Consider the following 13528-nt stretch of genomic DNA (forward strand, 5'->3'; position numbering starts at 1 on the left):
AGTTTCTCACTTCTTCTTTCACCACTTAATTCATTTTCTATCCCATTCTCCCCATCAATCTAAGAACAGATTACAGGTTAACATACATAATATACATTCAAGACAAGTTACAGTTTGCCATACTTCTCGTATAATACAATGTGTTCATCCTAACTCAATATATAAAGAGGATCCAGTTTCAATATACATTTCTTTCTTTTTTATTTTTCATACGGCAATATACAAGGGATTATGAGAAGAGGTAAGTTTTTATTGCTTTTCTAAAATCCAGGAGTCTTTCAAGGGATCTAATCTGGGGGGGGTGTCATGTTCCCACTAGGGGGTGCTATCACTGCTCTACTCAGTTCTTCAAACTCTTTGAAGCACCATCTGCTAGTTACTTGAGGTAGAGGCTTCTCTCACTTCTAAACTACCAGACTTACCCTAGCTTCTCAAACACTAAAGCCATTAGTTTAGAAAACTAAACAATTTGGGGCTCATAATCCAAACAAAATTACATCCAAAAACCGGCCCAAGTCGGTACTTGGACGACTTAAAAGACAAGTCGTCCAAGTGCCGAAATGGGTTTTTGAACATATCCAGAGACTTTTTAGACCTCTGAATCCTACTATGCGCCAAGTGCTGAAAGGGGTGGTTTTGGAGGAGTGGTTAGGATGGGAGATGGGCATGGTGTGGGCCGACCTAGACTTAGTCGTCCTGCAGCGATAATCTAAAGTTTTATGAGGCTGCCTGGACAGAACTTATACCTTGTGATTTAATAATAATAATAATAATAAATTTATTTTTATATACCGCCATACCCGAGAGTTCTAAGCAGTTCACAACAATTGGATAAGATACAACAGTACAAGTTATTTAAAAAGACAGCAGTTGAAGGCATCTAGTGGAAGAAATACATAAATTATAAAATGTATGCAGTATAAAAGAATGCTGAGAATTTTACAAAGCAAGATAAAAATATAAAAAAGTATTAAGACCCTGACCTATTAAATAATTGAGTTTTTATCTGTTTTCTAAAATCCAGGTAAGAAGAGGCTTCTAATACACACCGGGCAAGCCAAATATTTAATTTAGCTGCCTGAAAGGCAAAGATTCTTTCACAAAACCTTTTATACTGGCAAAAGTTTACTGAGGGATAGGCGAACAGATGTGATCTTCGAGAACTCTTGTTTGTATAACTCAGATTAAAATGAGAGTTTAGGTAACTTGGAAGCATACCAAATGTTATTTTATAACAGAAACAAGAAAACTTGAACAGAAGTCTGGATTCAAATGGCAGCCAATGGAACTTTTGATAGGAGGGGGTGATATGTTCCCATTTCTTTAGGCCATAAATAAAGCTGACAGCCGTGTTCTGGATCACCTTTAATTTTCTTGGGAGTGCCTACGTAAGTAATATTGCAATAGTCGAGAATACTTAGGATAGAGGATTGGACTAGTAGACGGAAGGAAACTTCGTCAAAATATTTTTTAGTAGTACGGAGTTTCCAAAGCACTGAAATACTTTTCTTAAACACTAACTCGGAATGCTTTTCTAATGTAAGATGTTTGTCCAAGGTTACTCCTAGTACTTTTAGAGATTGTTCAATATTTTAATTCATCCCATTCACATGTATCACAGTTTCCTTGATTTTATCATTAGGGGCTGTTAAAAATAATTTGGTCTTTTCTGTATTTAATTTTAATCTAAAAGCAGACATCCAGAGTTCAACCTGACTTAGAATGATTGATAGGGAATTTAAAAGCTCAGATGTAAATGAGCTTAGCGGGATAACAATAGTAATGTCATCTGCATAGATGAAGAATTTAAGCTTTAAACTCTGCAAAAGGTTACCCAATGAAACAAGATAGATGTTAAACAGGGTAGGAGACAAAGGGGAGCCCTGAGGTACTCCCCAAGAGTTGTCCCAACCAGTAGCGTACCAAGGGGGGGGAGCATCCGCCCCGGGTGCAAGCCCTGAGGGGGTGCTCCCGGCCTTGGCGTCCAGTTCCCCCCCCCCAACGTCCGGATTTTCCCCCCGCATCGTTTGCGATGGAGAAGCAGCCTGCAGCGGGATCGCGATGTCAGCGATCCCTGCGCTGCTTCCTCCACCACAGTCCCGTCCCTCCTCTGACATCAGGAGAAGGGGCGGGACCGCGGTGGAGGAAGCAGCTCCGAAGCAGCGCAGGGATCGCTGGCATTGCAATCCTGCTGCAGGCTGCTTCTCTACCGTAGGTGGTGCGAGGAGGCCAGGGGACGAGCGGTCCTTCGGGGTGGGTCGGGGCATCAGGCCTTCAGGGTGGGGTGGGCAGGCAGGCCTTCAAAGGGGGGGGTGACAGGCAGGCAGGCAGGCCAGGGGGACAGGCAGGCAGGCCTTCAAGGGGGGGGACAGGCAGGCAGGCCTTCAAGGAGGGACAGGCCTTCAAGGGGGAGGACAGGCAGGTAGGCTTTCAAGGGAGGGGCAGGCCTTCAAGGGGGGACAGGCAGGCAGGCCTTCAAGGGGGGACGACAGGCCTTCAAGGGGGGAATAGGCCTTCAAGGGGGGGACTGGCAGGCAGGCTTTCAAGGGAGGGACAGGCCTTCAAGGGGGGGACAGACAGGCAGGCCTTCAAGGGGGGGACAGGCCTTCAAAGGGGGGATAGGCCTTCAAGGGGTTCATGCAGGCAGGCCTTCAAGGGGGGGAGGCAGGCAGGTAGGCCAGGGGGACAGGCAGGCAGGCCGGCTTTCAAAGGGGGGACAGGCAGGCAGGATTTCAAGGGAGGGACAGGCCTTCAAGGGGGGGGGGGGGATAGGCCTTCAAAGGGGACAGACAGGCAGGCCTTCAAGGGGAGGACAGGCCTTCAAGGGGGCGGGGATAGGCCTTCAAGGGGATCAGGCAGGCAGGCCTTCAAGGGGGGGGGACAGGCAGGCCAAGGGGACAGGATTTCAAGGGAGGGACAGGCCTTCAAGGGGGGGGATAGGCCTTCAAGGGAGACAGACAGGCAGGCCTTCAAGGGGGGGGACAGGCCTTCAAGGGGATCAGGCAGGCAGGCCTTCAAGGGGGGGGACAGGCAGGCCAGGGGGACAGGCAGGCCGGCCTTCAAGGGGGGGACAGACAGGCAGGCCTTCAAGGGGGGGGACAGGCCTTCAAGGGAGACAGACAGGCAGGCCTTCAAGGGGGGGGACAGGCCTTTAAGGGGATCAGGCAGGCAGGCCTTCAAGGTGGGGGACAGGCAGGCCAGGGGGACAGGCAGGCCAGCCTTCAAGGGGGAGACAGACAGGCAGGCCTTCAAGGGGGGGACAGGCAGGCCTTCAAGGAGGGGGGGACAGGCCTTCGGGGGGCGTGCAAGCCTTCGGGGGGACAGGCCTTCAGGGGTGGGATGCAGACCTTTAAGGGGGGGGGACAGGCCTTCAGGGGGGGGCCCTGATGTAGAAGTATACGGAGGGAATGGAGGGTTCAAAGAGATGCACATATGCCGGACTTTGGGTAGGAAGAAATAATGGGTCTGAAAATAGAGAAGAGGGAGAGAGATGATGGACCATGGTTTTTAGGGAGGGAAGGAACAGAAAGGGAGAGAAGTTGGACACAAGGGATGGTGTGGAGGGGGGATAGAGATACTGGATAGGAGGGTTGTTGGGAAAAGAAAGGGAGAGATGGTGGACCCTGGGGTGGTGGGGAAGGAGGGAGAAATGCTAGATGAAAGGGTAGTTAAGAAAAGATGGATCTGTGGAGGGAGACGAAAAAAGGAAAGATGCCAGACCTCCTGGGGAGGGAAGGGAAACGGGGAGGACAGAGATGGCAGATGGATGGTTAGCATGCAGAAAGAAGGAGACCCTGGCAAGCAAGTTATCAGAAGACAACCAGAGCCTTGGACCAACAAGATTTGAAAAATAACCAGACAACAAAAGGTAGAAAAACTAATTTTATTTTCTGTTTTGTGATTACAATATGTCAGATTTGAAATGTGTATCCTGCCAGAGCTGGTGTTAGACCGCAAATGTGAGCTAGGATTTAACAGAGAGAGGAAAAGTCCTTTTTGTTTCTTTATTTTATTTACACCACAGCACCAGTGTGGTTAGGAGAAGCCAAAGGGGGGTGAAAAAGCTATAAAATAAACCCACCAGGATGTTTGAAAAAAACAAAACAAAACACCCAATTGGGCAGGAAAGTTGAATCGAAAAACCAATTCAATAGGCTGAATCGAATCAAAATTTATTTTTTTTTTCTTGAATCGGGCAGCACTAGTTTGCGCTGCTGTCTTAGACTTTAGGACCTGGGATTGGAGAGAAATGGCATCCTCAGTACTTTATAATGCAAGTGAAACGAGGATTTGGTCAGACTTTTGAAGGGTCTGCAGAAGAAAAATATTGTATAGGCCGGGGACATGAGACAGCAGGAAACGGGATTTTCTTCCTTCTATTTTTGTGAATGGCAAGGCTGAGGATGTCAGAGAGTTCAATTAAAATATGTGCTTTATAAGAAAATATAATAACGTGTTTTATAAAGTTTATAGCATTGCTGGCCTACCCAGTGAGGTGTTCCTAATGGTGGTGGTGGTGGCAGCAGCAGCGTGTCAATGTGTTGAGAGGAAGAGGTGGTCTGGGAAATTCTGCTGAGCAAACTCCGGGCCCATTTCCAGCCCCCAGTTAGTCCACTCCACTCAACTGGTTCACACACTGAGTGGGTCTTTGGGTGTTGTGCCTGGGTAGTTGTTTTGGGATCTCTTCCAGTGGTTTGTCAGTATCTCCTTGTGGTCCAAGGAAGGAAACTTTGTTAACTTTAGCATTGACCTTCAGAATATGTTTGTAACAGCGCTGATTGTGTGGCATTAGCTATGTAGTGATCGAAAGAAAAAAACAGACCTTTGCACATTTTTGCACTATATGGTGGGTGTATGAGGAGATTCACATTTCCTGCACAGCTAAGTCCTTGTGAAGTTACCTTGTTCTTTCTGTATTTGACATCTAGCAAGGTCTCTGTTTGGAAGGAAAGATCTAAGCTTAAAAATGAAGTGACCAGAAGTTATGGTAAAAGCAGATAGCGTTGCTGATTTTAAGAAAGGTTTGGACAAATTCCTGGAGGAAAAGTCCATAGTCTGTTATTAAGACATGGGGGAAGTGTCTGCTTGCCCTGGATCGGTAGCATGGAATGTTTCTACTCTTTGGGTTTTGACCAGGTACTAGTGACCTGAATTGGTTACCATGAGAATGGGCTACTGGGCATGATGGACCATTGGTCTGACCCAGTTAGGCTATTCTTATGTTATGTTCTCATCTGTAGGGGCCTTTGTTTTCACTTCTTATTTTAATGTATTTTTTTTCTGGAAACTTATCAGTGTTTTTTAGAATGGGAACAAAAATGGAAGAGAATTAATGTGTGTGGAATGGGGGGCGTTACTAATTTCTTCAGCTAAATAATTTAATCCACCTCAACCAGACATAGGAGAACTCACGCACCATTCACACACCCTCCAACCAAAATCGTCAAAAGAAAAAAAACTGTTTGACAACCTCCTAAAACTCGACCTCCAACTCTACAACCTATCAACCTCGACCACAGACTACAAAACCTTCAAAAAAGAAATAAAAACCCTTCTATTAAAAAAACACATAAAACCGAACTAACACAATCAGAACTGTCCCAAGCATCACCTGCAACTACTCAATATGTACTTCTGATGTCATGACAATTCAGACATAATTTATGTTATGTTTGGAATAATGGTTACATATATGAGATTCAATAAAAGAAAATTTTCACTGCCTGTTTCTATTATGACCATTTATTCCGTTTCATGGTTATTACAAAAAATATTTTTTTACATGGGGGGTGTCAAAAAATGATGGGCCCCGGGTGCCACATACCCTAGGTACTCCACTGGTCCCAACCATAAGAAAGATTATCATCCTTTAGCACCTTGTAAGATCTTTTTCCCAGGAACCCTCGGAACCAGTTCAGGACATTGCCTGAGATTTCAATGGATTCTAAACGGTCCAAAAGAATAGAATGATCCACCAAATCAATCAGTGAAGCTATGACTGTTTCCGTGCTGTAACCTGCCCGAAAACCAGATTGGTTATCATGAAGAATATTATATTTCTCCAAATAGGTAATAAGTTCTACGTTTACTAACCCTTCCAGTATTTTGGTAGCCAAAGGAATACTGGTGATAAGTCTAAAATTAGATGCTATATTAGAGGGTTCTTTGGCATTTTTTATAATTGGTGTAATCATAATATGACCTTGTTCCACTGTGAATTTTCCTACGAATAATAACAAATTAATCCAGATTAACAACTTGGCCTTAAAGGTAACTGGAGCAATCCTCATGACATTTGGCGGACAAGTATCCAGTCTGCAATAAGATTTGACATATTTTAGGCCCATGGTTCATTCAGGCGGTGCGGACTCTTTATGCAAACCCGGTGGCCCGTTTGTGGGCCAATGATACCCTTTCTGATCCCTTTCCAATTTGTAGGGGTACTCGCCAGGGATGCCCCCTTTCACCTTTGTTGTTTGTCCTGACCCTGGATCCTCTCATTCGGGATGTGCAGGGTAACCCGGACATCATGGGAATGGTCGTGGGGGCTCATCATTTTAAACTGGCGGCTTTTGCCGATGACCTTTTGGTTTATTTGACGGATCCTCGGGCCTCCCTCCCTGCTCTTTTGGAGTGTTTTCGTGAGTATGGGGATTTTTCTGGTTTCCGTTTAAATAAGCAGAAGTCGGAGGCTATGGCGTCTCCGGACTCTTTGCGGGTGGAGTGGGGGCCGGATTTTCCTTTGCGCTGGGCGGGACCCTCTTTTCGATACCTTGGTATTTTGTTGTCTATGGATGTCTCCGCGCTTTACCGTTTGAATGTTGATCATTTGTTGCAGGGAACTAAGGGGCTTTTACGGCGCTGGTTGAATCTCCCTCTTTCCTTGATGGGCCGTGTTCATCTTTTTCGCATGATTATCTTCCCGAAATGGTTATTTGTCCTGCAAACGCTTCCTTTCTTTCTTTTGAAAAAAGATATCCTGGGTCTTCAGAGACTGGTGATTTCATTTTGCTGGGGGGGTAAGAAAGGTAAAATGAATCGCTCTTATCTTCAGGGGTCCTGGGCACAGGGAGGATTGGGTCTTCCCTCGATTCGTTTGTATAATTTGGCCTGCTTGCTTCGGCATGTCCGGGATTGGCTTTTTCTTGGCTCTCAGCATACTGATCGGGAGCTGGAGGTTGACTATTTTTTTCCGTGGGCTCTGCCTTATCTTTTACATTGGGATGGGAACGTGCGGTTGGGGCCTGGGGCCCGTAGCTGCTTGGTGGAGCCGCTGCGTCGGGCTTGGAGATGTGTTTCTCAGATGTGGGGTCACTCGCCTTTTAGTTCTGTTCTGCTGCCCATAGTGGGCAATGCGGCATTCAGTCCGGGACAGGACAATGTTGTTTTCAAACGGTGGGCGAGGAAGGGGCTCCGAACTTTGGAGCAGTTTCTACAGATGGATGGTAGCGCTATTCCTTTTTTGACTCTCCAGGCGTCCTGGTCTTTGGGTGCAACGGATCGGTTTGCTTATATGCAGCTCTCTCATTATGCGGCCTCCTTGCCCAGGGACTCATTAACCCAGTCTTTTGCTATCACTTTACGCGACTTTTTCTTTGATGCTCAGTGGGATTGGCTTTCTATCTCTCAATATCATCGTAGATTGGTGGCTTTGCAGCCTCGGCGGGATTATCAGCGGCTTTTGACATCTTGGGCCCGGGACCTGGGATGTCGCCCGCGGGTGGCGCAGAGCGCCGAGCTCCAGGAATGTCACTTTCGGGTTTTACATCGGGGATATGTCTCTCAGCAGCGGGCTTTTTATTTCGGATGTGCCCCTACGGCTATTTGTCTGAAATGTCACCGGGTTGATAACTCTTTGGCACATGGGGTGTGGCTGTGTGCATCTATTTCTGCCTTTTGGATGGAGGTCCGATGTTATTTGGAATCTTTGGTGGGTTATCGGCTCCCCTCATCGGTGGAAGGGACTATTTTTTTGGCGGAGGGCTATTTAGGCGGCCTTTCTGCAGGTGATAGCCAGCTCATTCGTAAGGGATATATTGTGGGAAAGAAATGTATTCTTACTCATTGGCTTCAGGACTCCCCGCCCACCATCTGGTATTGGCGCAATAAATTGCATCTTTTAATGGTCTGGGAGTCCATGTCCGCTCGGTTTTCTGGATCTCGGAGCAAGCTTTTTCTGTCCGTTTGGGCTTCTTATTTGGATACTCTGCCCCCTGTGATAAAGAGCCAGGTGGTCAATCGCTTGCGGAAGCCAGTTGTCCCCGTATTGCCAGTGGGTTGAGGGAGGGGTTTTGGGGGGGGGAGGTGTTGGGATGGAGCGGTTGGGGGGTTGTTTCTAGTTTGGATTTGGAGGGCTCCAGGCTATCAGAGTACAGGCCTGGACTCTCGCTGTTATCTGGAATTTCTAGTTGGGTGTTACCATGATATTCTGTATTGAGGCATTGTACTGAGAAAATAATTGTGTTCTCTCTGTTCTGTGTATATCTTTCATGTTGGTGAATAAAAAAGTTTCTACTAAAAAAAAGATTTGACATATTTATTGTACAATGTATTGAATAGTTGCCAATCAATAGGCGAAGTTAAAATATGTATAAGTGCCGGATCAGGTTCCCCCTGAGCTGATCACGGCAAGGGAATCTCCCTGCCATAATCAGAATAGAGGCAGTGGCAGGGAACCCAGTCCCCCTGCAAAGACTATAGAACCCACAAAGCTGCCGCCGCTCCCCCTCCGAATGTCCATGGCAGGAGGAGTGGCCAATTCCTCCTGCCGGCCCCCTCCTCCCAAAAAGATCGTAGACAGGAAGGATGCCCAATCCCTCCTACCGGACCCCCCACCAAGCCCTCCTGCCAATGATCTTTGTGGGCTGGGTGGGATGGGTTCTCCGATTCTCTCACCGGTGCTTATGACACAGATGCTGGTTAGAGAATCGTGATGTTAGGCGAAAGACTGACCCCAACCACATCTAAAAGTTCTTGTTTTGGGTGTTTGGGATTTGGATGAATTTTTGGTAGAGAATCTGGTATAAAGATAAACGTACTGGTGGTCTGGACAATTAAATGCCTGGACGTGTAGGTATGCCATTCTTGATAAGAAACCTATTTTGAACATACTTTTCGAGAAAGGACATTTTCTTGCTGCCGACTTTGGGCGACTGTCGCCTTAGGCCAAAAAAGGACTTGGATCTTTTTTTTTTTTTTATTATGCCCCTTTTTGTATTTATGTTTGATAATTAATCATTTTATACTTCTATCCAACTCATGCTAGACAAAGCTTCTGGATCTCCCTAACCTTTCTGAAATAAACATGGTTAATTCCTTCTTCCTTGAATTGTATTCCTACCACCTTTGGTTTCATGCTTTTGGGTTATCTCAATTCCTATGGACCTTTCCAGGCTTTCCCTGCCCCAGGAACCTTTTTCCCCTTTCCAGGCTTTCACTGGCCATGGGAACCTTTTCCCTTATCCAGACTTCCACTTCCCCTGAGAACCTTTTCCAGGCTTTTGCTGCTCCTGTGAAACTTTTTCCCTTTCTATGCTTTTACTGGCCCTGGTAATCTTTCCCCTTATATGCTTTCACTGGCCCTGGGAAGCTTTTCCCGTTGCCAGGCTTTTTTCTCTCTACTGACCTTCTAGCAGCTACCAGCCTTCCTACCTCCCCTTTCTATCAGCATTGCAATTCCCTTAAATTTGTTCCCTCTGACTCTTTGCTTTGCTGCTCATCAGCACCAGCTGGGGAGGACTGCTCTGAACTCGGTCCCTCCCTAAGGCTATCTTGGCACCGAGCTGAAAAGCTCAGTGCACTGTGGGATATGTAGTTCACTCCAATAAAGCTTCAGTCTCACTTTTTGAAGAGCTAAGATGGGTTATTATTATATCCAATTATCTTTACTGTAGCGATAAGCAATGCTGGCTGGCTTGCTTATCACAGGGGGACAGTTGATTCCAGTAGTGTGATAAGAAATAATAATAATAATAACAGTTTATATACCGCAGGACCGTGAAGTTCTATGAAATGGGAGTAGAATCGTCATCTGGTATTAAGGTATACTGGACTTTTGGCATTGAAATAGTTAACAAAATTGTAAAGATTATTCTGGTAGTAAGTAGTGTCAATAATTGTAAATATAACAGCATCTTGGATTTCCTTTGATCACAGTTCAGATTAGCATAGTGTTTGGCCCGAATACTCTGGAATATGTCACCAATTTGTGCCGAGGAAAGTTTGACTTCCTTGAACGACTTCCTGAAGGAATACTACTATATATCATGACTTTTTTGGAACTTGAAGATATTGCAAGACTTTCTCAAACCTCTCGCACATTTGAAAAGGTAAAAATAATCTATTTTTATAATAGATTTTTTAAAAATCTAATGTATACAAACTTTGTTTTCTAAAGCATGTTTGCCTACATATACATGGTTCACTTCAGAACATTTATAACCTATTAAGGGAACAGCTTTCAAACTGTCTTTATTGGGACAAAGTTTATATTTACTTTTTTGTTTTCCTTTGACAAGCAGGATTAAGTCAAGCACACAGGTGAATGATGTTGCTGCATATCAACAGAGCTCAGAATTAGTGTAAAGTTCTAAGCATGTATAGCCTTTGCTGCACATATCAGTCTCCTCATCTTAATTTTGCCTTCTCAGTCAACTCTCCTGACATAACATAAAAATGTATTTATATACTGCAATTACCTCTTAGTTCAATGCAGTTGACAAGAAATAGAAGACTGTACATTTACAGTGAATTATAATCCCATTCTAAAAAATTTATCAAATATGTAGGTCTTTATCAATTTTCTAAAAGTTTGATAAAGAGTTAGAATTTGTTATCAAATTACAAAAGCTCTTATCCCACAATCCAACCTGATAGGATAAAATTCTATGAAAAATTTGTTTTGTATTTATAGCCCTTTTACAGTAGGGAATGCAAATAATCTAAAATGAGAGAGGTGTTTTCTATCGGCAAATTTAAAATGGTCAATCAAGTAATTAGGTATAATACCTTACAATGTCTTATAACAAATGTAGCTGAGCTTGAGTAATTATGTTTGCCTCAACTGGAAGCCAATGTAATATCCGATAATATTTCGTCCCATGATCAAATATTTTCAAATTGAAAATCAGCCAGACGGCTGTATTTTGAATAATTTGCATTCTTTTAATGTTCTTTTTACTCAAGGCTACATAGATAATATTGCAGTAGTTTAAAAAAACTTAAGATCAGTGATTTTACCAAAAGAAATATCACTTAAAAGTGAGCAACAACGCTTAATCAGACTTTGTACCATTTTCAAAGCTGCAGTAGTAATTTTCCCACAGCAAATGCACTGAAGCTCATGCAAATCCTTTAGGCTTCGGCACATTTGCCATGGGAGAATTTCTACCAAGGCTTTGTAAAAGAGACCCTTTAAAACTTATTGCAGGCATAGCATACTTGGGACATTTGATATCTGCTAAATCTGCAGATAGATTTTATTTGGAAAATAATCTGAATAGACTTGTATTGATTTGATATACTTCTTGATGATGGATTCAACTGAAACTCAGCTGGAGTTGGAGGCTTATGCTGATTGAACAATATAAGTAATTAAAACTGGAAAACTTTAAGGATTAAGAAGAGAGAACCTCAGAACTGATTAAGCATTTCTAATTGGATCATTAATATAAGGAACAACTGGCCTGGCCAAGCTTATAGATTACTACTCAAGGAGATATTGGGACTTTAATTGACTCATTATCAAGTTAAGTGAGCTTCATTGGGCCTGAATGGCTTCAAAACTTAACATCATTAAGAACCTTGAAGATTGATTGATTGGACTCTACTTTAAAGCTTTAGATAGTACTTGTAGCTTTTCCCAGCTTATGATTTTGTTATTAGTAGCACTTTGCACTTTGTATTACATGTTATTGTAAATTTTAAATGTAGATGAAATACATTTTGTTAGTTTTTAGGATATTAATTGAATTAAAGAAATCAATAAATTAAATATTTAATTAATTTTATGTTATGGTATTCTTGGCATAGCATTTTAATGAATTGAATATCAGTAATTGACTATATTTACCCTACTTTGTATATTTGATATACTCCTTAACATGTGGAGAGCCATTTTCGATAGGACATCTAAATCCAACTTGGGACCTGGGTTGGCCACTGTTGGAAACAGAATACTGGGCTTGATGGACCTTTGGTCTGTCCCAATATGGCAATTCTTATGTTGTTATGACTTTGGATGTTTCCCGCAAGACATCCAAATATCGAGCAGAAGAAATGGCCATTTTCGAAACTGCAAGACATCTAACTTTATTTTTTGAAAATGGTCCAGCTAGACGTCTGATTTTATTTGCCATTATAAAAAAAAAAAAGTCAAATTTTTAAAAACATCCAAAACAAGCCATTTGTATGTAAGAAGGGCCAGCATTTCCAATGGACTGGCCACACAGACATGCCAGCAGAGCTTTGGGGCAATGCTGTGAAATTCATATTAAGGGTTCTAGGTACACATTTCACCATAACCCCCATACATTATATGATGAGCTCTCCAAAATTCCTCCAAAACCTTATCAGCTTCTTTGACTGGGTGACAGGAAAGCTAGACTCGGGAGAGTCTCTGGACATAGTGTACTTGGATTTCAGTAAAGCGTTTGACAGTGTCCCACACCGTAGACTATTAAACAAGATGAAATCGATGGGGTTAGGTGAGAAACTAACAGCATGGGTCAATGATTGGCTGAGTGGAAGACTTCAGAGGGTGATGGTCAATGGCACCCTCTCTAAGACATCAGAGGTGACTAGCGGAGTGCCGCAGGGCTCAGTCCTGGGACCATCCCTTTTTAACATATTCATAAGGGACTTGACCCGAGGGCTTCAGGGAAAAGTAGCGCTGTTTGCCGACGACGCCAAACTGTGTAATATAGTAGGTGAAAGCGATCTCACGGATGGTATGGCGCAGGATCTGATCAAGTTGGAAAACTGGTCCTCAACATGGCAGCTGGGCTTCAACGCAAAGAAGTGTAAGATGATGCATCTCGGCAGCAGAAATCCATGCAGAACATACACCTTGAATGGAGAAACACTAGCTATGACCTCAGAAGAACGGGACTTGGGAGTAATCATCAGTGCAGACATGAAGGCTGCCAAACAAGTAGAGAAGGCCTCATCCAAGGCAAGGCGGATGATGGGATGTATCAATAGAAGCTTCGTCAGCCGTAAACCTGAAGTCATAATGCCACTGTACAGAACCATGGTGAGACCTCATCTGGAGTACTGTGTGCAATTCTGGAGGCCACATTACCGTAAAGATGTACTTCGAGCTGAGTCAGTCCAGCGAATGGCCACTAGGATGGTCTCCGGACTCAAGGGCCTCTCATACGAGGAAAGACTGGGCAAGTTGCAGCTCTACTCTCTAGAGGAGCGCAGGGAGAGGGGTGACATGATTGAGACATTTAAGTACGTCACAGGTCGTGTCGAGGTGGAAAACAACATATTCTTTCCTAAGGGACCTTCAGTCACAAGGGGGCAC

General features: G+C 43.9%; 1 protein-coding gene across 1 annotated transcript in view; it reads left to right on the plus strand.

Moving 5' to 3' along the window:
- FBXO36 (F-box protein 36) overlaps positions 1-13528 on the plus strand; it is a 73773-nt gene that overhangs the window by 20866 nt on the left and 39379 nt on the right. The window contains exon 3 of the mRNA XM_033958335.1: positions 10156-10328. Within this exon, the coding sequence (XP_033814226.1) occupies positions 10156-10328 (173 nt within the window). The remainder of the gene's footprint in view (positions 1-10155; positions 10329-13528) is intronic.

This window comes from Geotrypetes seraphini, chromosome 9 (assembly GCF_902459505.1).
Source record: "Geotrypetes seraphini chromosome 9, aGeoSer1.1, whole genome shotgun sequence".
In the NCBI taxonomy this organism is placed as follows: domain Eukaryota; kingdom Metazoa; phylum Chordata; class Amphibia; order Gymnophiona; family Dermophiidae; genus Geotrypetes; species Geotrypetes seraphini.